Consider the following 21,335-nt stretch of genomic DNA (forward strand, 5'->3'; position numbering starts at 1 on the left):
CGTCTTGGGGTGCCCAGGGGTCCCCACCTCTCAGCAGGACCGTCCCTCCTACTCCCTCTGCCACTGCCACCTCTGAAGGGGTGGCCGTGCTGGCTCAGGGCTGACGATGTCCCCACAGGTGAAGGTCTCCTACTTCGGGGGGCAGGAGGCTGGCGCCCTGGGCCACAGCGTGCTTTACCTTACCGCTGTCGGTAAGTACTGCCCGCACCCCCCCCCCGGCTCCCCCATATCCCCTCCCCCCTCCTTGTTGCCCCCCTGAGGGTCTTAGGGGAACCCCTCAGTGCAAGGCCCATGGCCATCTTCCTCCACCAGCAAGGAGCTTCTTCAGAGGCCTTCCATTCGTTCTAGAACCTCAGGGACGGAGACCCAGCGATGACTTAGGGCCACCAGAATCTAGAAACTGCACTGCCCACAGGTCACCAGCTAGACCCACCATAGGCCTCCTTTCTCTGGAGGCCTTTCTCCCACATGTCACGCTGTCGGAACCCCAAGATTCCCTGAGCCACGAGCTGCCCTCGGCCAGAGCCCGGGCAGAGCTCCGAGGACTGCAGAGCCAGCACCTAGAACCCGGGCCTCGTCCCGACTGCCAGAGTCAGGGCCGCCCGGAGCATGCACTTCAAGAGCCCGAGACTGGGTCCCTCCAATATCCAGAACCAGGGGGCGCGGCCACACGGCCCCCCGGCCTCCCAGGCGTTGGGTATGGTCCCCAGAACAGGGCTTCCTGGGTCTCATGAGCAAAGCTTGCCTCGGCCGGGATGTCCTGGGTCTGGTGACGGGAGCGGGTGAGCCCTTGGCAGCCCCACTCCATCCCTTTTCAGATGTGTCCCTGGACGTCGACACGGGTCGCACGGGCAAGGTGAAGAGGAACCACTACGACAAGGTGACAGTCTCCTGGCTCTCCCAGATGGCACGGTCGACAGGCAAACCTGGGGTGGTGGGTCCTAGGGCCTGTGGTAGCCGAGAGTATAGGGAACCCATGTGGGGACCTGCCAAACGGGCGCGGGTGGGCGTCACTTCCACCGTGCGATCGACATGCTGCGTGACTCCCGTGAGACCCTCTCTGAGCCTCTCTTGTGCCACTTTGGAGTTGGGATTGGGTCTTTTGCTTGATGCGCCTTCTATTTCCTTGGCTGTATTTGGACCCCCAGACGTGGTAGGTGCTTCATAAAAGGTCGCTGAGTGACTGACTGAAGGCTTCTGACAGAGGAGGCTGGGGCGACAGCCTCAGTTAGACCCCAGAGAGTGAGGAGGAGGGTGGCATGAGTTCGAGACATTACCGCAGGGCAAGTGTCTGGAAGCCATCCTGGAAGGGTAGAAGGTATAGTTTATAGGGAAAGACCCTAGAGAGAAAGCCTGGGCCACAGGGACAGACTTTGAGGACAAGATGGGGAAGGGTAGCCATGGATGGCTGCGCAGGTTGTTCACTGCACAAGGTTGCTTGGCTAAGCGGGTGAGTGGGGCTATGATACAAGTCATGTCTAGTGCCCAAGCACAGGGCAACATTTACCCAGAAAGGTGGACAAGAGTGCCATATGGGTTAGCAATGGCCCTCTGAAGTTCCCCATAGGAGTTTGAATCTGACCTATGGGACTTAAGGCTCATTTCCCAGAGCGTTTCTTTCCTTCTCTGTGAAATGGGGCAAGGGAGCCCTGCCTTGTGGGGTCTGGTGGGCATTAAGTGGAGGTGTGTCAGGGAGAGCTGCGACCAGAGGCGGGGCTCCAGCTATCTTTCCCACCTCAGCTTAGACCTCTTTGCAGGGCCTGCAGGACTGAGGGTAGGTGCCAGAGATGTCTATGCGACAGGGCCCAGGACAGTGCTGAGACGGAGAAAGTTTCCCTGGGATTGTCCAGCCCCATCAAGGTCGGGGGGAGGTAGCCTCTGTCCCCCAGGCAGGGCCAAAACCCAGCAGGTTGGTGGAGGTTGTTTCTGGATATGGCGACACCACCCTTCCTCCTCCAGTGTAATGGCCGGGTGAGGCCCCTGGGTATGGTTGCCCAGGTTGTTCACTATACAAGAGTGGGGTGGATCTGGGTCTAGACACCTGAAACGCCAGTCCCCACATCTACGATGCCTCTTTAAATCTTTAAGCAAACCCAGAATACAGCAGTCTCCGTTTTAAAGAAGCAGCCAGCTCTAGCCAGCTCCAGAGCCCCTTCCCAGGCCATCTGGGTCCCACTGACCCCCCAGTCTCTTGTTTTGCCACAGAAAACCTGGCGCTGGGGCCCTGAGGGCTATGGGGCTGTCCTGCTGGTGAACTGTGACCGGGACAGTGTCGTGTCCGCGGGGCCCGACCTCACCAACAGCCAGCTGGCAACACTGGATGGTGTGTGACTGGGGTGTGTGTGTGTGTGTGGGTGGGGGGGGGTGGTGGAGGCTTGCGGGGTGGAGGGGGGAGCCTGTGGGTGGGGTGCAGGGAGAGTGGTCTCCAGGTGCCACTCTCTCCAGACCTGCAGGACATGTCCCCCATGGTGCTGAGCTGCGACGGCCCAGACAGCCTCTTCGACACCCACAAGCTGGTCTTGGATGTGCCGTTTTCTGATTCCAGAAGAGTGGGGGTCTTCTGCGCTAGGGGTGAGTGGCCTGGTGGGGCTGCTTTCCCCCCTGCTTCACTCGTTCTCTGCTTCCCAAGCTCTTTTCTTCTCTGACCCCTATCCCCGCTCCCTTCCGGCCTCTTCCATAACCGGCATCTTCCGACATCTTCCAGCGGTTCGCCGCATGTTACCTAAGAAGGAGGGTCCGAAACGAGTCCCGTTTTACAGAGGGGGCCAACTGAGGCTCAGGCGCGCGCATTCACCGTCTCCAGGTCACCCAGCCGACTGGGGTGGAGCAGGCTTCAAACCCAGGTCTCCAGAGCCCCTCCTCCAGTCGGTCAGCACGGGGTGAGCTCCGTCCAGGCTGGGTGACCTTAACCCTGAGCTGCCTTTACTCCTTTTTATAAATGGCAAGAGGTCTCTCCTCTTCCCTTCCCTCTTCCTCCTTACCGTCCTCTGTTCAAACTGACCCAGAACTTGTTGTTGTGGCTGAATGAGCCTGGCGGGAGCCCGAACGTTCCTCCTCGTGTCCCCCTGGTGGAAGTTCAGGCAGACGCCCCGCTCGGAAACACCGTGATACGGGAACATGAGCAAAGTCTCAGTCAGTCAACGGATAGCCTTTCCTGCTGTGAGTGAGAGCATGCCAGGGTGACATTTCCCAGACACCTTCCGGGGGGACAGAAGGGTGCAGGACAGAAGTACTGTGGGCCAGGCACTTTGAAAAATAAATGAAGGCAGGGGCTGGGTGGGGGGGCGGGAGGCGCCTGGCTGGCCCAGTCGGTTGAGCGTCCGACTTCGGCTCAGGTCACGATCTCGCGGTTTGTGAGTTCGAGCCCCGCGTCGGGCTCAGTGCTGACGGCTCAGCCTGGAGCCTGCTTCGGATTCTGTGTCCTCTTCTTTCTCTCTCTCTGTCCCTCCCCTGCTCGTGCTCTGTCTCTCTCTCTCTCTCTCTCTCTCTCTCAAATGAATAAACATTAAAAAAAAGTAAAAATACATAAATAAATGAAGGTGAAATTCACATCGTACAAAATTAACCATTTGAAAGTGGATAATTCAGCGGCCCTTGACACGTCCTCACGGCTGTGCGAACACCACCCCCGTCCAGTTCCAAGACAGGGTCATCACCCCCCAGGGAAAACCTCATACTTCTCAGCTGTCACTCCCCCTCCCCTGCCCCCAGTCCTAGGCAGCCATTGATCTGGCCACTCTCTGTCCCTACGGATCTACCGATGTTGGACATTTCCTGTCGACGGAGTCATCCAGTATGTGGCCTTTTGCGTCTGGCTTTTCACTCAGCATAATATTTTCAAGGTTCGCCCGCATCGTAGCAGGTGTCAGCGCCTCATTCCTTTTTATGGGTGAAAAACATACCATTGTGTGGACATACTATATTTTGTTCACCCGTTCCTCCGTTGATGGGCATTTGGGTGTTTTGCACCTGTTGTGGCGCCTGCTTTTATCCCTGTATCTGACTTAAAGCTTATGCTGATCCCAAGAGATGCTGCCAGCCGTTTTACAGGCGAGGAACGGAGGCTCAGAGAGGTTGAGTCACTGAGCCAAGGTCACACAGCTTGCGCGTGGCCGAGCTAGAGAGGAGCGGCCAAGTAGATCTAACACGAAGGTGTAGTCGGCTCGGCCCTGGATTCCGGGCCTCTGGTGTCCTTCCTCCCATCCTTTGTCCCAGCACTGGCCCCTGACTCTGGCTCCCCCTAGGTGGGACTTCCCTTGAGGACTACAAGCAGGTACTGGGACCTCAGCGTCTGTCCTACGAAGTTGAGCGGCAGCCGGGGGAGCGGAAGATCAGCTTCTTTGTGGAGGGACTCGCCTTCCCCGACGTTGATTTCTTGGGGCTGGTCTCCCTCAGTGTCAGCCTGGTGGACACGGGGGTAGGAACCGTGCCGGTGGCTGGGATGGGGGCTGAGGGTTCGGGGGACCAGTCTGGAGTCTCCGGGGCCGGGCTGGCTGGGGGCTGGGGGATCTTGAGGCCTGATGGGGCTCCCCGCAGGGCCCACTTAGTTCTCATTTCGCCCCCCCAGACTCTGCCTGAGGTGCCCCTCTTCACAGACACCGTGGCCTTCCGCGTGGCCCCCTGGATCATGACCCCCAACACCCAGCCCCCCCTGGAGCTGTACGCGTGCAGGTGAGGCCTCACCCTCCTGCGCAATCCCACCGTCTCTGGACCGGTAGAGACAGGAACAGAATGCCGTGTCCAGGGCTGGGCCCTCACTCACTGGATGGATTCACCGAGGGCACCCACAGGCACAGGCTGGGTACGGGATAGCAGCAGGCTGGCTTGGGCCGGTCGGTTAAGGCCCCCAGCTGAGGTCACCGGCTCAAGCTTCAGCACCCCTGCCTCTACCCTGTCCTGCCTGTAGCAGCCCTGGAACAGCTCAGACTTAGTCCGGGCGGTGAGACCAGGCCCTGTTCGAGCAGCCGGGGGTTGCGGGAGTCCTAGCCTCGCTCTGGCGTGGGGTGCTGCGGGGCTGAGGAGAACACGGGACCCAGCTGCTGTAAGCCCCGGCCCAGCCTGGGATCCTAGTCCTGTGTGGCCCAGAATCCTCGTCAGTCCCCTCATGGACAGGTGGGCCTTGATGGGAGAGGCCACTCAAGGCCTCTGTGTCAGAGGTCAGACCAGTGGGAAGGGCCGCAGCTGACTTGGAACATAAGTCACAAGGCTGGGATGGTGTAGAGAAACAGGTTTGCTCTGTGGGTGTTTGGAGGGGAATTCTTTCTTTCCGTTTGCTCACGAACCCCACCCTGGTTCCTTTGTGTAGGCCAAAGGGGCAGGAGTAGAGGGGGCTCCCTGCCCCCTGGCTGCCACCTTAACCCAGTCCCCGGCGCCATCTCCTCCGTGGCTGTCACCTGGTTTTGGTGGCCCGCCTTTGGGCTCCACCCACCTGGGTGCCTTTGGGCTCCACCCACCTGGGCGCCTTTGCGCTCCACCCACCTGGGCTTGCCCCGCCCCTTGCGCCTACCACCGGATATGATCTGGGGACATCACCTGCCTTCTCTAGGGCGGGGGCTGTGTTCGAACCCCGAAACCCAGGGGCCACATGGGGCCCAGCGCCGACTGGACCCAGGCCACTGCCAGAAGTCACCATTACGTTCCCCTCTCCCTGGGTTTTGCAGTGTGGTAGACTCCCATGGCTCAAATAAGAAATTTCTGGAAGACATGTCTGACCTAGCGTTGAAAGCCAACTGCAAGCTGATCATCTGCCCTCAGATTGAAAATCGAAATGACCGCTGGATCCAGGTGGGTGGCCTGGGAGGCCTGAGCCCCTGTCCTTCACCCTGACTTTGGGAAATGGAGCCTGCACAGCTTTGGTCTCCCTAGAGAAGCCAGGACTCGGTCAGGGCAGGGGGGTGGGGGGCGGGGCGAGGCGCAGGCAGCTTCCGTAAACGCTTCCCCACTGCCTGTTCCCTCTCCCTCTCCTGTTCCCTCGAATGCTCGGGTCCCAGACAGAGTCCTCTCCCAGTTGGAGTCCCAAGAGGCCTCACCTCCATCCCTGGCCCCCGTGCCCCCAGGTCTTGGGGGAAATCTGTGGCACCGCCCTGAGCGAGGTCTAGGGGTGGGGCTCACCGTGTCAGGAAAACCACGCCGGGGATACCACTGTGATCTCTTCCTCTCCCCTCCTAGGACGAGATGGAGTTTGGCTACACCGAGGCCCCTCACAAGGCCTTCCCAGTGGTCTTTGACTCTCCCCGAAACAGAGGCCTGAAGCATTTCCCCTACAAGCGGATCCTGGTATGTGGCAAAGGGCAGAGGGGAGGTCCCTTGGGTGGCTCTGTATAGGACCCTGTAATCAGTCTTCCCTGGTCCTGGTCCTTTAGCGGGGGCCAAAAGGACACAAGTGGTGGGGAAACGGGGAGACAGTGGGGGAATTGGGACAGAACATGCAAATAGCATGCAAACAACATGCAAATCCTCCTTCCCCTTCTGGGTGGGGCAGGCCAGCAAAGTCGTCCTGGGGAACCCTTCTCCCCCACTGGGGAGTCGACAGAGGGGTCAGTCCTGGGGAGACCGCCTCATGGGGGAAATGCACCAGTAGTGAGCCCTCATGACTCTTGCTTTTACGAGGTGGGGCCTCTTTCGGGGTAACACATTTTTTCTGAACACCTACTGCGTGCCAGGCCCCATGCGGCCTCTTCTGCGCAGGCTGGGGACGACAGCAGCCCCAGCAACCGTGCGGCCCTGACTTTACACGGTCACTCATCCAATCCACAGTCCTGTGGCTAGCTGCTGTCTTTGTCCCCTCTTTCCTGAGGCTCAGAGAGGTTAGGTAACGGACCCCATGCCACCCAGCCATGGCACCAAGGTGCAAAACCAGAGGGGCTGTCTCCATACCCCTACTTCCAGGCTGAACTGCCTTTCGAGGTGGGCCCGAGGCCTGCAGCCTGTTTACCAACTCCCAGACCCCCACCGCCAGGACAATGCCCGTGTTAGGGTGGGGGCTGGGAGGGAGATGCCCGGGAACTTGTGGGCACACAGAGCAGGGGCATTTACCTCAGCCTAGAGGGGCCAAGAGACCAGTCCCAGCGCAGGTGACAATGAGCCCTGTGGGGTGACTCTGAATCGACCAAGGGCTTGACCCCAACCCCAGGCTTCACCTGGCCAGGGCTTCCTCCACTGATCCCTGCCCTCATCGTTTTTTTTTAATACAATTTAAAAAAATGTTTATTTAGTTTTGAGAGAGAGACAGAGAGAGCAAGCCAGGGAGGGGCAGAGAGAGAGGGAGACACAGAATCTGAAACAGGCTCCGGGCTCTGAGCTGTCAGCACAGAGCACGACGCGGGGCTCGAACTCACGAACCTTGAGATCACGACCTGAGCTGAAGTCAGACGCTTAGCCCACTGAGCCACCCAGGCACCCTGCCCTCGTCTTTACCCTGTCCCCCCTTCCACTTTCTCTGGGTCTCATTTGCTGTTCTTTTCCCAGCTGCAAACGGAAGCGAAGATTTTTCCGACCTCTCCTCTTCCGTACCTATGCGTACGGACCTACGGGTGGCTCCCCAGCAGGTGCACCTTCACCCGCATCCTGCAAGTTCTAGTGTGCTGTATCTTTTATCATCTCTCGCTTCAAAGTCTTGCCTCGTTTCCACCTGGCTTCCTTCTTTGGCCCGTGCGTTCTTTCGAAGCGCGGTGCCTGATCTCAGCATTTGGGGATTTTCTAGTTATTCTGTTGTGGACTTGGACGTTAATCGCCCCCCCCCCCCGCCCCAACCCCTGCCAAGAGCTGTCGCTTCCTGTCCTAACTGACCCCTCCTTCTGGGGTGGGGGGCTTGTTGGTCCTCCCCTAGGGTCCCGACTTTGGATATGTAACCCGGGAGATCCTATTCGCTGGTGCCTCTAGCCTTGACTCTTTCGGCAACCTGGACGTCAGCCCGCCCGTCACAGTGGATGGCCAGGAGTACCCCCTGGGCCGGATCCTCATCGGCAGCAGCTTCCCCAAGTGAGAGGCCCTGGCGGGGGGTGGGAGGGCGCGGGGACCGCCGTGGCGCCCACCTGTAGCTCCCTCACCACCAGTACGGGTCTCCAGGCTCAGAGGTGGTCTTAACTCCCACGCTCAGTCCTGGAGTCAAAGACCCAGAGTCCTGGAATGTTAGATTTAAAAGGTCATAGAATCTTGGGGGAAGACTCAGAAACGACTGACCCACGGTCTCTTGGCCTGCCTAGTATTTCGTGAGCTTAATTAGTCACCGACTCCGCATGTGCGGGGAGGCCTTCCATAAAAATTCCAGATTTTCAGCTTCTTTAGAAACACTGGGGTTCTGGGGAGGTGATGTGCCAGCTGGAGCAGAGGCGGGAGAGGGACGGGTTGACCTCTCCCAGCAGGAGGTCAAAGTAGCTGCTGTTCTAGCAATAGCTTAAAAAGCCCCGGGGTCACCCTGTGGCTACCGGTGAATGAGTGGCTGGTCAGGAGACCCGGGTGACGGAGGTGACTTGGTGGGTGCCCGCCCCCTCCCGCCCCACCCGCCGACAGCTGTCATCAGGCAGGAAACAAGGTGCCCAGGATTTAGTGCTCAGACAGGTGACAGTATCCTGCTGAATGGGTCCCCACCTTGCTGCGGGACACCACAGAATGGGGTGAGCTGTGCGGGGATCCTGGTGGGGTCCCCTGTTTCCCGCCTGGAGACGAAGCCCGCTACAGGCACCCGAGCCCCTTCTCGTCTGTGTGGGGTTGGCATGGAAACCAGGTGAGCCCAGCTTGCCCCTCCCCCCAAGTCCCCAAGCCCTGACTGACTATTTAGAGCAGCCAGGCAGTCATAGCAAGGTCACCCAGCCCCTAGTGCTGACCCTGGTGGCCCCAGGGCTCTGGGTCAGGTGAGGCGAGGTTTCCTGGCACCAACCGCAGGCACGTAGCCGGGGGCCCAGGGCTAAGGTCGGCTAGAGCAAGAGGAGTGCTCGCCTTGGCGGTGACTCAGGCTCAGACACCACTCTGCGATCTGATCCTGCCCACAGCCCTGGAGGCGGGAGGACGCCGGGGCCTCTGGGTAGAATCCTGGACTTCGGGGATGGACCCAGGAGGAAGGAGCACAGTTGGACTCGGGTTCGAGTCCTGACCCTGCTGTATATACTAGCCATGTGGTTTTGGGTATATACCCGGCACACAATAGGTGCTCAGTTAATTCATTCGAAGCAATTTATTTCATGCCTACTATGTGCCAGGCACTGTTGAAGATACTAGGGATATACGTCAGTGTACAGCAGATACTTTATCAAACGAACACATTAGTTTATAGTCCATGCCTCAGTTTCCTTGTCTGCGAAATGGGTCCATTAAGAATCTCTGGGCTGGCTATAGAATCAGCACCAGTGGGGATAAAGAATCCCCCACTAGGTTAGGTATTGTTTAGCCGGGCCCCTAGCAGTGGGTCTGCTTTGAAGCAGGTTGGAACTTATCGGACAGAAGCTATCGATCACCTACTATGATTTAATTCTTAGAGCCGTCCTATGGGGCTGGGACGATTGTTATTCCCATTTGACAGATGAGGAAGCTGAGGCTCAGGAAAGCGAAGTGACTGCACTCATTCACGCATTCGTTTGCCAATTCAGTGAATATTTACTGAGACTTCCCACAGGCCTAGATAAAAGAAACAATCTAGAAGCTCTAGATAAAAGACACAATCTAGAAGCTCCCAGGGTCAGAGCAAGGACTAGGGATGGGACAGTGGGGGCCTCCAGTGCAGCTATGAGCCAGTCCATTGACCATTGTATTGAAAACCAGGAACAAGGTCCTTGGTAAACAGAAGGGGTCCTGAGGCTCAGAGAGGGACAGCGACCGGCTAGGACCGCACAGCGAGTTAGTGGAATAGTCAGGATCCAGGTCTCCTCCCTGGACTCCAAACAAATGTAACCCTCTGTCCTGTGTTCCTGTCTTGGCTTCTTTCTGTCCTCGGCAGTGAACAAACAGACAACGTGCATTCATTCTAACAGGGAGAAACGGACAGTAAGCAAACTCAACAAGTAAGTAGATAATATAGTGTGTTAGATCAAGGAAGCCCTGGTGAGAAACTGCCATTTAAATAAAGTCCTGAAGGAAATGAGGGAGTCAAAGATGGGGGTATTTGGGGGGGAAAGCGTGCAAAGGACTGGCAATGGCCAGTGCAAAGGCCCTGAGGCAGGAGTGTGACAGAGACATTAGAGGAGCAGCAAGGAGGCCTGGGGTTTGGAACAGAGTGAGCCTGAGCAAGGAGGGGCTTGATGGGAGATGAGTTCAGAGAGCTTAGCAGGGCAGAGTTCAGATCGTGACCTGGGCCTGTTATTTGTACGGACATCCGAGAGGAATCATGGAGATTAAGCAAGATACTTAGTGGGAGGAGCCTCAGGCAGGCACACACTAGGTGCTCAGTAAGTGTCACAATCATTCGCTGAGCACCTAGGTCTGTTCTCTGCCTGCTTGGGTTCGCCACAGTCCGCTCCCCATGGTTAGAATCATCTTTGAGCAATTCTGCCCCCTAGTGGTGGCTTTGATGTGACTTGAAGAGCGGGTCTGTCCCATCACGCCCGCCCCCACCAGCCTCCAGTCAGAGGGCAGCACAACGCGGGGCTCTGTCCCTTCCCCAACCGTATGTGTTTCTGATGCCTGCCACTCTGCGCCCATGAGAAGTTTCTGGAGTCCAGCGCTTCTCCACCATCTCACCGTGTTTAAGAACTCTTTTTAAATTGCCGGCCCTCGACCAACATAACAGAAATACAAGAAAAATAATTGTCACACTCTTATCCCCCAAGTCAAATCAGTGTTGTCATTTGTCACTGTCAGGTCTCCCTTCAAATCTTTGTCTATGACATATTTGAGTGATAGAGACCAGGGATTATTACACAGCTGTTCAAAAAAAAAAAACAAAACCTTTTTTTTTAAAAAAGCATTTTGAAAAAAGCTGTTCAGAAGCACATCATTCACAATCATTCGCTGAGCCTCTATTATGTAAGAGGTGCCGGGGATACAGCAGGGAACGTAGACAGCATCCCAGCCCACCCGGAGCTTACATTCTGGTGGGATGCCAGACAATAAATAAGATATCAAATATGCCAGCTGATACCAAGAAGAAAAATAAATCTGGGAAGGGGGTTGAGGGGCGGTTGTAATTTTCAAAGGGCTCGTAGAGAAAGAAGGTGACATTTGAGTTAAACCTGAGGAAAGGTGGAAGTGAGCCATGACAGACGGGGAGTGGGCGACAATTCCTGGTGCAGAGAACGGCATGTGCAAAGGCCCTGAGGCAGGAACGTACCTGGTATGTGCAAGGGGCAGCGGGAGGCCAGCATGGCCAGCATGGCCAGCACGAAGCAGATGAAGAGGAGGGTGGACCGAGGGAGGTGGTGGGGATGTGCAGGGGCTGTGCGGGTTGTCGTGAGGACTTTGCTTTTACGGTGAGGGAGAGGGGAGTGGTAGGACGGTTTTGTCCGGAGGAGGGAGACGATCTGACATACTTAAAAACTCTCCATCCGTTTAGACTGCGGGGGAGCAAAAGGGTGAAGGCGGAGAGACCAGAGAAAGGGGCAAGCCGCTAAGATTATTTAGAGGAGGGGGGTGTCTGGGCCAGACGGTGGCAGAAGGGGAGGAGGGTGGGGCTGGACGGTGTTCTGTTTACGGTAGAAGGCACCAGATTCGATGCAGCCTGGGGAGCTTGTCCATGACAAGCAGGCAAGGTCAAGGAATGTGATGCCTTTTTTGGTAAAACATATTGAAAGAAGAAATCTCTATACGTACGTATGCGTGTTTCCTCATGGCTACCTGTGCCAGGGGCAGGTGGCAAGTGCCCAGAGTATATAACGCATTGTTCTGACTTTGGAAAAGTCACCCCCTTGAACTTCCGGGGCCTCAGCTGCCTCATCTGCGAAATGGGGACATGGCCTTGCCTGAGGCGGGGGGTCGAGCTCCACACAGGCGCAGGCAGCTTTGGGTAACGACTCCTCCCACCGCTCTGGGACCCCGGCTCCCGAGACCTGCTCCCTGTCCTAGGCCACCCCAGCCCCTCCTTCTGCTAGTAAAGGGCGGTTTGCCAATGCCCAGAGCTCATTTCGGGAACGGCTGGGGACGAGACAGACCGTGTCGAACACAAAATGATGGCGACAGGGCTCTCTTGCGCATGAGTCATTATTATTTTTTTAAGTATATTTATGTAGGGCCGCCTGGGTGGCTCAGTCGGTCAAGCGTCCGACTTCGGCTCAGGGCGTGATCTCACAGTTGGTGCGTTCGAGCCCCGCGGCGGGCCCTGTGCCGACAGCCCAGAGCCCGGATCCCGCTTCCGATCCTGTCTCCCTTTCTCTGCCCCTCGCCTGCTCACACTCTGTCTATTCTCTCCACCAAAAATAAATACACCTTAAAAAAATAAAAATAAATAAAGTTTATTTATTTATTTATTTATTTATTTATTTAGAGAGAGCCAGAGAGAGAATCCCGAGCAGGCTCTGCACCATCCGTGAGGAAGCCGATGTGGGGCTCGAACTCACGGAACAGTGAGATTATGACCTGAGCCAAAACCGAGTTGACGCTTAACTGACTGAGCCCCTCAGACGCCACAAGACCCCTCCTTGTAAACAAGCACTGCCCCCCCCCCAGAGTCTGCCCCCCGAGTGGTCCAGGCCCCACACTTTGGGAAACTCTGGGCTAAGGGAGGGGTTCACCAGGTGCCGGTCATGTTTTGACCCAGAGACTGGGCATCCTGGGTAAAGAGTCAATGTCTCTGAGTCCCGGGATGGGAGGTGAGGGTCTTTGACAAGCGGAGCTCTCTCATTTGACTCATTTTAGTGGGCAGGAGCGGGCAGGGCCTTCCCAGCCTTGGTGTAAGGAGGGAATGAACTCTCTGGAATGATGGTCCGGAGGGACGGTGAGTTCCTGGGAGCACCTGGGGGCCGGGGCCCAAAGATGACCCGTTCAGAGGGTTGTCGTGAGGCTTGCACAGAGGTGGGATGCTCAGGAGGGGCCTGCAGGGAGCCAGCAGTCAGCAGGCACTGGTGACCCTGCTGTCTCCCTCCTGGGCCAGGTCCGGTGGGAGGCGAATGGCCAAGGTGGTGCGGGACTTCCTCCAGGCCCAGCAGGTGCAGGCGCCCGTGGAGCTCTATTCCGATTGGCTCTCCGTGGGCCACGTGGACGAATTCCTGAGCTTTGTGCCCACCTCTGACCAAAAGGTGCGTCCCTTCTCTCTGAGCCCCCTCTGCTCCTCCCCGACCTGATGGGATGGGATAGGGCAAAGCCACTTGAAATCAGCTCCCCGCCCGTGTCCGTGGTCAGCTCAGAGTCCGGCCACCCGGAGAGCCAGGCGGTGTTAATCAGAGGGGGCTTCCTGGAGGAGGTCAGAGCTCAGCTCCGGAGGCTACTCATCGGCCCCCCTGCTCATACACCCATCCTCACACTTGCTGGGCGTTTGCCCTGATCCAAACCTCTCAGCCTAGACCCAGGAATGACACGGATAGTAATTGGTAACATTCGGCACCTATGATGTGCGTGTGTTTTAACTCATTTGATCTCCCGACACTTCCGTGAGGCGGGTACGCTTCTCGCTGACCCCATTTTATAGATGGGAAAACTGAGGCTCGGAAGGGCAGCTACTGGTAGGGTAAGACCCAGACCCAGACAGAGGGCTTGGGACCGCTCGGCTGCCACCACTTTACAGAGAGGGGCCCAGCCCTCAGAGAGGCACGCAGCCCGGGAGGGGCGGCCTCCCAGTGACCAGTGACCGAGTTCCCCGGAAGGCAAGTGAGGAAGGGCATTCAGGCAAAGAGATTATCTTGGACAAAGGCCCCAGGAGTGTGAACCAGCTTGGGGGATTAGGGGATGCTGCCCTGGGGGTGCTTTGTGGCTGGCGGGTGGGACTGAGCGGGAGGGGAGCCTCCTCCCGAGTTTGGGGTCTCCTGCGTCTCGGGGAGAACCCGTCCACCGGGCCACTCTCCCTTCCTCTGTGCCAGGGCTTCCGGCTGCTTCTGGCGAGCCCCATCGCTTGCCTCAAACTGTTCCAACAGAAGAAAGAGCAGGGATACGGGGAGGCGGCCCAGTTTGACGGTGAGTGCCTATGACCCAGTCACCCGTGCGTGGGGCCTCTGCCCTCTGATCGCCAGCCCTGAGCACCTCTCATGCCTCTCGTGGCTGTGCTCTGTTTACGGGCCCTTCGCCTCGCTTGGATCCCTCAGCTCAGGACCGGCCATCACTAGTTCTCCCAACACCCTCACCTGGGAGCTAAGGTTGAGCGCTGTCCCTTTACCGGGCCAAGGCCGGGAGGCCAAGAGGCCGGTGGATGGCCCCAGGCGCCCACAGAAGGTGACATTCTCAGGAAGAGCGGGCGGCTCCTGGCCACACCCCAGGAGAGGAAGACGACTGGAAACAGTGCACACCCCGCGGGATCTCGCCCCCGCCCCCTAACCCCTTTCCCCAGAGGCTCAGAGAGGGGTGGCGTGCCCAGGGCTGTCACCAGGATGCGGCAGGGCCGGGGGCTCGAGAGTGGCAGGGGTGAGAAGCCAGGTGGGTGGTCGGGGCCCCTCTGGGGACCTGCCTCTGGGGCTTGCCAGACCTTCCCAGGACCTGGCTGGCCCCCCTGAGCACCTCCGCCTTCCCCACCACGGACCTCAGTGTTCTCATCTGAGAACTGGAGCGCTGGAGGGGACGTGGCAGAGCTTCAAGACCTGCATTCAAATCTTGATCTCGCTGCTCATGGCTGGGAGATCAAGGTCGCATTCTAAACCTCTCAGTGCCTCAGTGTCCTCTTCTCTGAATGGGGGGGGGGGGGTGATAATTACCCCACCTGGCGTTGTTTTAAAGATGAACGATAATTTAGGAGGGTGCCCAGAGCATGGCGGGTGCTCAGTAATGGCAGCTGTACCGTGATCATTAGGCCCCCGAGTCGGGAGTCCCTTCCCGAAGAGTCTGGGCTCCATCACCAGGAATTCCTGGCCGTACCGGCAGCCAGACCCTGGGCCCAGCAGGGTCTTGGGTCTCCGGCTTTCTCTATCCTTCAGCTCCCTGGCCCTGAGGCGGCCCTGGGCGGTCCTTCCTGAGCCCTCATACTGTCTTCCTTCTCTCGCAGGGTTAAGACACCAAGTGAACAGAAGCATTAATGAGATGCTGGCTGACAGTCGCCTCAGGAGGGACAGCCTCTACACACAGGTGAGGATATATGGCCATGCTGCTTGCTCTTGGTGGGGGGGGGTCCCCGTCCTCCCAGGGGAAGCAGCCCCCGGACTCGCTGGGGTGGAGTGGGAGTACGGGGCTCAGCCCCAGGCCTCGGCCGTGAACGCACAGTCTGACGGAGGAGGCACAAAGGAGCCCCCAGGGAGCTCCCGGTCTGATGAGGGGAGATCCAGCTCTGGTCTGGGGGAAATGATGAGTTTCCGGAGAAGCTGAGTGAGATGAGATATTGGGGCCCCGTGGGGGTGAGGGGTGGGGTGGGTGGGAGTCAAGGGGATCCGGCAAGGAGGAGACCGGGTGGGAGGAGGTCTCCGGAAGGGGCAGGGCTGACGCCCGCCACGGGCGGGGTGCAGGGCCCGGCGCAGAGGCCCCTCACGTCTCCTGCGTGGAGCCTGGCACCTTCTCCGAGACGGCTGAGACGGACAGATGTGTGAGCCGCACTGTGGCTGGGGTGGGGGGGGGGGGGGGTTGGCCACAAACACTTTTGGAACCGGAAGCTGCCTGGGTCCAAATCCCAGCTGTGCAGCTTCCTAGCTCTGTGCCCTCGGGCAGGTCACCGGAGCCTCAGTTTCCCCATCTGCGGGTGGGCGGTGGCACCCAGCTGTTGGAGGACCTGAGGAGCACGAGGGCGAGAGGGCTCTGCACGGGGCCCGGCACGCAGCCGGCGTCCAGCGAGCGTGAGAGCCTCCCTGGCTCACTGGGCGCGCCCGCTGCCTCTCCTCCTGCCCCCCCCAGAAATGCATCGACTGGAACCGGGAGGTGCTGAAGCGGGAGCTGGGCCTGACCGAGCGGGACATCGTGGACATCCCCCAGCTCTTCTTCCTGAAGGGCTCCCACGCGGAAGCCTTCTTCCCTGACATGGTGAGAGCGCAGAAGCAGGACGGGGCACTTCCTGTCCCCGGGGCCCCCTGGCAGGGTCCACAGGGGTGTCACTTGGGGCTCCAGAGGAGAAGCGCTTCCTGTCCGAGGGCAGAGACAAGCACAGAGACCGGGGCGGGCCTGGCGGATCCCTAGGTGTGTGTTTCCTTTTTTTTTTTTTTTTTTTTTTTAAGTTTATTTAGTTTGAGAGGGAGATCGGGAGAGCAAGCACAAGCAGGGGACGGGCAGAGAGAGAGAGAGAGAGAGAGAGAGGGAGAGAGAGAGAGAGAGAGAGAGAATTCCAAGCAGGCTTCTTGCTGACACGGCACAGGGCACGACGCAGGGCTCAAACTCACGAACCGTGAGATCACGACCTGGGTCGAAATCGAGAGTTGGACGCTTAACTGAGCCACCCAGGCGCCCCGGTGTGTGTTTGCTTTTTGTGCAGGTACAGGACATCTCCGCCGGGGGGGTCTCCACTGGGGCGATTCTGCCTTCCAGGTTTTCTTGCTTGTTTTGTTTTTCTTGCCACAAGGAGGGAGGTGGCCTACTGGCATCAGTGGGTGGAGGCCAGGGATGCCGTTGAACATGGGTCAGTGCCCAGGGCGGCCCCCACCACTGAGGGCTTTTTGTTTCCCTTCCAAGTCGAGACAGGAAGGCTGTTTCGGTTTCAGTGTTTCCGGCTCTCACTCCGGGGGGGGCCCCAGCCGCCTGCTCTGCTCCGCACCCCACCGGCTGCTCCCCGGTGCGGCTCCTGAGGTGGGCAGGCGGGCCCACGGTGGCTGCCTCCCTGGCTGTCATTAAGTCAGGCAGCTGACAGCCGATGCACAGCTGTGATGTCACCCGTGTGGCCTCTGGGAGGGGCCTGGTGATGCTATCGGCTGCACGACCATTAACGCCTTTGGGAAGGGATGTCAGGCTGTTGGCCCCTCATGGCTTGGTTGCCCAGGATGGGAGACCCTCCCTCTTCAGCCTGGGGCCTGTAACTGGAGTCCCCTCGCCCCCCGCCCCCGGCACCGGCACCGGCCAAGCGAAGGGTTGGGAGCGGGTCCCGAGGTCCTGATTGGAGGCACGGTGACAGGGCAGGGTTTCCCTGCCGGGACCCCGCACTCCTGACTCCTCGCTGTGGGGTCTTGGCAGAGGCAGGACCTCGGCTCTACTGATGTCTGGGCCTGACTCCTTTGTCGTGGGGGCCCCGTCCTGTGCATCGCAGGATGGCGGTGGCATCCCTGTCCACTGCCCACTGGGTGTCAGCCGCTCTCCTCTCACTGTGACAACCGAAATGCCCTGGGGCCCGGATCGCCCTGGTTGAGAACCGACCCTCCAAGGCGGTGCTGCCTGTGAGAACTTTCTCAGACGATGGAAACGTTCTCCGTCTGCACGATGGGACAGGGGAGCCACCAAGCCACATGTGGCGATGGGGGTCTTCACATGTGGCTAGTGTGGCCGAAGGATGAACTTTATACTTCTTTTTAAATTTCGACAGCCACGTGTGGCCAGTGGCTGCCCCATTGGACAGGGGGGCGCTGAGGGGGCGGCCTGGCTCTTGTTCTGGCCAGAGCCCATGACCTTGGCCGGCCCTCTCTGGGCGGTGGCCTTGCCCACACCGGCTGGAAGCCCCCCTCTGTGGGAATCTCTCAGCTCCCACCCAGACCCTGCTGAAGGAGCCCGGTATGTCCTCACTGGAAGAGCCCACAGGGAACTCAGTTAACCCGTTTGTCAGATGAAGAAACGGGCCCTCAGAGGAGAGTGGCTGACTCCCCTGAGGTCATCCAGCAAGCGAGTGGCCTCCAGGCTCCTGAGTCCTCGTGTGGGAAGAAACGGACCTGGCTCCCCTCCCTGCCCTTTGTCCCACTACTACCCAGCACGTTCTGGCCCCTTAGGGGCAACTGGGTAGCTCAGGGCGGAGGCCATGGGACTGACCCCAGAGGACCCTCCAGGGTCATGTTGATCCCAGCTGTGGATGGCCCTGCAGGGCAGTCTGGAGGGCGAGGGGCCAGAGCATGGAGAGCGTGAGGGCACAGAGCCCAGGGCAGGCCACCCCATGCTGAGATGACCCAGCCCTCCCCTCCAGACAGCAGGTTCAGCGTATCCCCTTTGAACACCAAGGACAGCTCCTCTGGCCACCCATCTGGGGCCGAGGTTTTCTCTAAGACACTTCCATACCCTGCCCTGGGGAGACGTCCCTTCCCCAGTGTTAGGGCCCCCCAGCCGGGGAAGCAGACGTGCCACTGGAGACACAGGCGCCCCCAAGGGCTCCCAGCCCCTTGTCCCAACTCCTCAGCTCCCCAGGCGGCCACCGTGCCACACTCTGGCAGCATATGAAGAGCATGGGTTTGGGCGTGAGTTGGCCCCACGTCAAAGTTCAGTCTCCCCATTCTCTGATTGTGTGGCCTGGATTATGTCACTTAACCTTTCCCTGCCACCGACTCGCAGGGAGGCTGTGAGGCATAGCGATGACGTATCTGGCGCGCAGGAGATGTTCGGTAAACCGTAACGACGATCAGGGCTTCCGGGGAGAGTGAAGCAGGCTGTGCACTGTACAAGTGCACCAAACCTAGAAAGACATTCACACCATCGACCTTGTAGATAGCTGCTGTACAAGGTTTCTGGCAGAGGAAGGTAAAATCTTGCCCTGAATTGTCGCGACAACTTTCTGATGGATGGAAGACAGCGTGGGAGGAAGGGGTGACTTTCATTCGTACAGAGTCACCATGCATGTTACTGGCAGCCCTACCTGGTATGAATCCTCTCTTCCAACCGTCAATCCATTTCTTCTCTTCATGGACCCTAGTTTTAGAGGCAGCGCCAGTCTTGGTGGGTCGGACCTGGGGATGGGTCCCCTCTTGTCTCCCTCTTGCCTTCTCTCGTCTACAGGTCAACATGGTGGTCTTAGGCAAGCACCTGGGCATCCCCAAGCCCTTCGGGCCCATCATCGACGGCCGCTGCTGCCTGGAGGAGAAGGTGCGGTCCCTGCTGGAGCCACTGGGCCTCCGCTGCATCTTCATCGACGACTATTTGTCCTACCACGAGCTGCTGGGGGAGATCCACTGTGGCACCAACGTGCGCCGGCAGCCCTTCTCCTTCAAGTGGTGGCACACGGTGCCCTGAGCCCCCCTCCACCCGCCGTCCTCTCTGCCCACCTGCCAGGGAGCCCCACCAGGGAAGGGGGCGAGGAACTTCCACCCGGCCCCCGTCCTCGTGGGGGAGCCTCGGGCGCTTCTCCTCGAGTGCCTGCGAACGTGCTGGCCACCGCAGGCCCCGGGACGCAGCGACGGACGCCCGCACCCTCACCTCTGGAGTGGCCTGCACAGCCCGAGAGGGACCGTCCTCATTCCTCCCTCCCTCTTCCCAATCCGCCACTCCCAGAGGTTCTGGAAAAGAGCAACGGCCTCAGCACGTTCAAGGGCAGCCGCGTGTGGCCGCGGCTGTGCCCGACTTTGAGTCGCTCTCCCTCTGTTCTCCTATTCCTCTTGCGGGTCTGCACCGGGAACGGCATCCATGGGGCCTGGGCTCAGAGGCAGGGGCCTGGGTCCAGGCCGTCTGTGGTTCTTGCAAGAGCAGGCGCAGGGAGGCGAGGCAGCCTCTTTTCCCGACCAGCTGTCCTCTCCTGCAGGGGACCCGCAAGATGTGACCTCCCAGCACCCCTCAGCCATATTTATAGAGGCAAATAAGGACGGGAAACCTAGCATCTGGGGCCTGCCTTCAAAAGAAAAGGCAACAAAAACCCTTTAATACCTGACTCCGTCCTCAAAAGGGTGCTTGTTACCTGTTTAGAAGGCCTTTAATTACGAGTGCTGGCTGCTTCCGCCCCGAAACGCTGAGAGGCCAGAGAGAGGCCTCAGGAGGGCACACGCGAGGAAGGCTGGCAGGCGGGAGGCCAGGATTGTGGAGGGGGCCGAGGCATGAGGACAAACGGCGGGGCCTGGCCTCTGTGTCTTAGGTCTCCCTGCTTCCGATTCTGGACTCTGGATGTGAAGGGGGCTGGCCATTCCAGATGTCACAGGGGATAGGAGCCCAGATGTTAGAAGAGGGTGGGTGGGGAGGAGCCATTAGGTTATCTCGGAGGGTGGGGTTTAATTTCCTTTAATAGTCTTTAATTATTCCCCTTCGCCCTGCAGGCCGTGGGAGGGAAGGCTCGCCCAGTCGCTCTCAGCAACCCGGAGACCCTGCCCGTAGCCTGGGTTTTGCCTGGGAGGAAACCCCCACGGCAGGCCTGTGTCCCCTCCCATACAGGGCACAGAGCTGCCATGGGGGTGAGGGGACGTTAATAGCCTGGCCCCGGGTGGGGTCACGGGGACGTGCCCGGGCTTGGCCAGTGCCAGGTGAGAGGTGACCCCTGTCCCAGGCACGCAGGGGCGCGAGGTGGCCAGCCTGCCCTCTCCCCGCCATTGCCCCTGGGGCCATCGCGGTGGCTATCAGCCCTGGGCCTCCCTCCGCCTCCTAGATTTTCAGTGGCCCCTGGGAAGACCGAGACTGAGCCAGCCCTCCACGGTCAAACTCTGTTAGCCACGGAACAGTTGGCAAGGCTGCCGTGGACACCCGACGCGTGAGATGGATAAGACAGAGCTGCTCTGGTTTCAGGTGGCTGGTGGGGGGGTGGGGGGTATACCTGGGTTCTTCCCCTTCTGGAAGACTCTGTGGGACCCCACGTGCCAACTCCTGGTCTAACCTTTGCACTTTCTGCACATAACCATGACCCACAGCCCAGCCCGAGCCAAGACGGCAAGGAGGCCCTTCGGGGCCCACGGGCATGCGGCCAGGGTTGAGGTTCCCCAGGGAAAGGCTGTGGGTGGAGGGAAGTTGCAGAGAGATGGGGAGGGTGGGGAGCATGTGTTCTGGACCTGCGCTGAGCGTGGGAAGCCCTGGAATTGCTTCTGGAGCTGTCGGAGAGCCCGATGTCCCCTCTGAGAATGTTCCAGGTGATGGATCGCCTCCTACCTGATTAATAAAAATGTCAACGTGCGTTTCTTCAAGTGGCTGCCTCCTCAGCTTCTGTTTGTCGGGCTGTGGGGAGGAGTGGGGAGGGGAGGGGAGCCCTATCCTAGTTCTACCCCCCCCCCCCAAGCCGCCAGCTCCTTGGCTTAGCTTCTGCTGGCTGGGACAACCCCCAGGGCCAGTGCCGGCCAGGCGGGCTGATTCAGCAGGATGGCTGGCACAGGCCCGTGGCTCTGAGGCCAACTGCCCTGCTGAGATGGGCATCAGGCGAGGGGCGGGTCCTACCTCGTCACCTCTTCTCCCTTCCTTGGGCTATCTCTTCCAGCCCTCAGAGGACAGGTGTGCTGGGCCCTACTGGCAGAGGTGGGAGATTCTCCAGCGGTACCTGT

The 21,335-nt window shown here is 59.2% G+C and overlaps 1 protein-coding gene across 1 annotated transcript in view; it reads left to right on the plus strand.

Moving 5' to 3' along the window:
* The window catches only part of PADI1 (peptidyl arginine deiminase 1), a 38,193-nt gene extending 18,486 nt beyond the window's left edge, over nt 1-19,707 (plus strand). The window contains exons 3-16 of the mRNA XM_086715816.1: nt 119-191; nt 819-880; nt 2,206-2,323; nt 2,446-2,571; nt 4,245-4,417; nt 4,568-4,671; nt 5,661-5,784; nt 6,169-6,276; nt 7,829-7,980; nt 13,016-13,160; nt 13,938-14,031; nt 15,050-15,129; nt 15,886-16,011; nt 18,886-19,707. Of these exons, the coding sequence (XP_086571942.1) occupies nt 119-191; nt 819-880; nt 2,206-2,323; nt 2,446-2,571; nt 4,245-4,417; nt 4,568-4,671; nt 5,661-5,784; nt 6,169-6,276; nt 7,829-7,980; nt 13,016-13,160; nt 13,938-14,031; nt 15,050-15,129; nt 15,886-16,011; nt 18,886-19,119 (1,719 nt within the window). The 3' untranslated portion in view covers nt 19,120-19,707. The remainder of the gene's footprint in view (nt 1-118; nt 192-818; nt 881-2,205; nt 2,324-2,445; nt 2,572-4,244; nt 4,418-4,567; nt 4,672-5,660; nt 5,785-6,168; nt 6,277-7,828; nt 7,981-13,015; nt 13,161-13,937; nt 14,032-15,049; nt 15,130-15,885; nt 16,012-18,885) is intronic.
* The last annotated feature ends 1,628 nt before the right edge of the window (nt 19,708-21,335 follow it).

The sequence above is a fragment of the Puma concolor genome, chromosome C1 (assembly GCF_028749965.1).
Source record: "Puma concolor isolate L17-30 chromosome C1, mPumCon1.1.hap2, whole genome shotgun sequence".
NCBI lineage: Eukaryota > Metazoa > Chordata > Mammalia > Carnivora > Felidae > Puma > Puma concolor.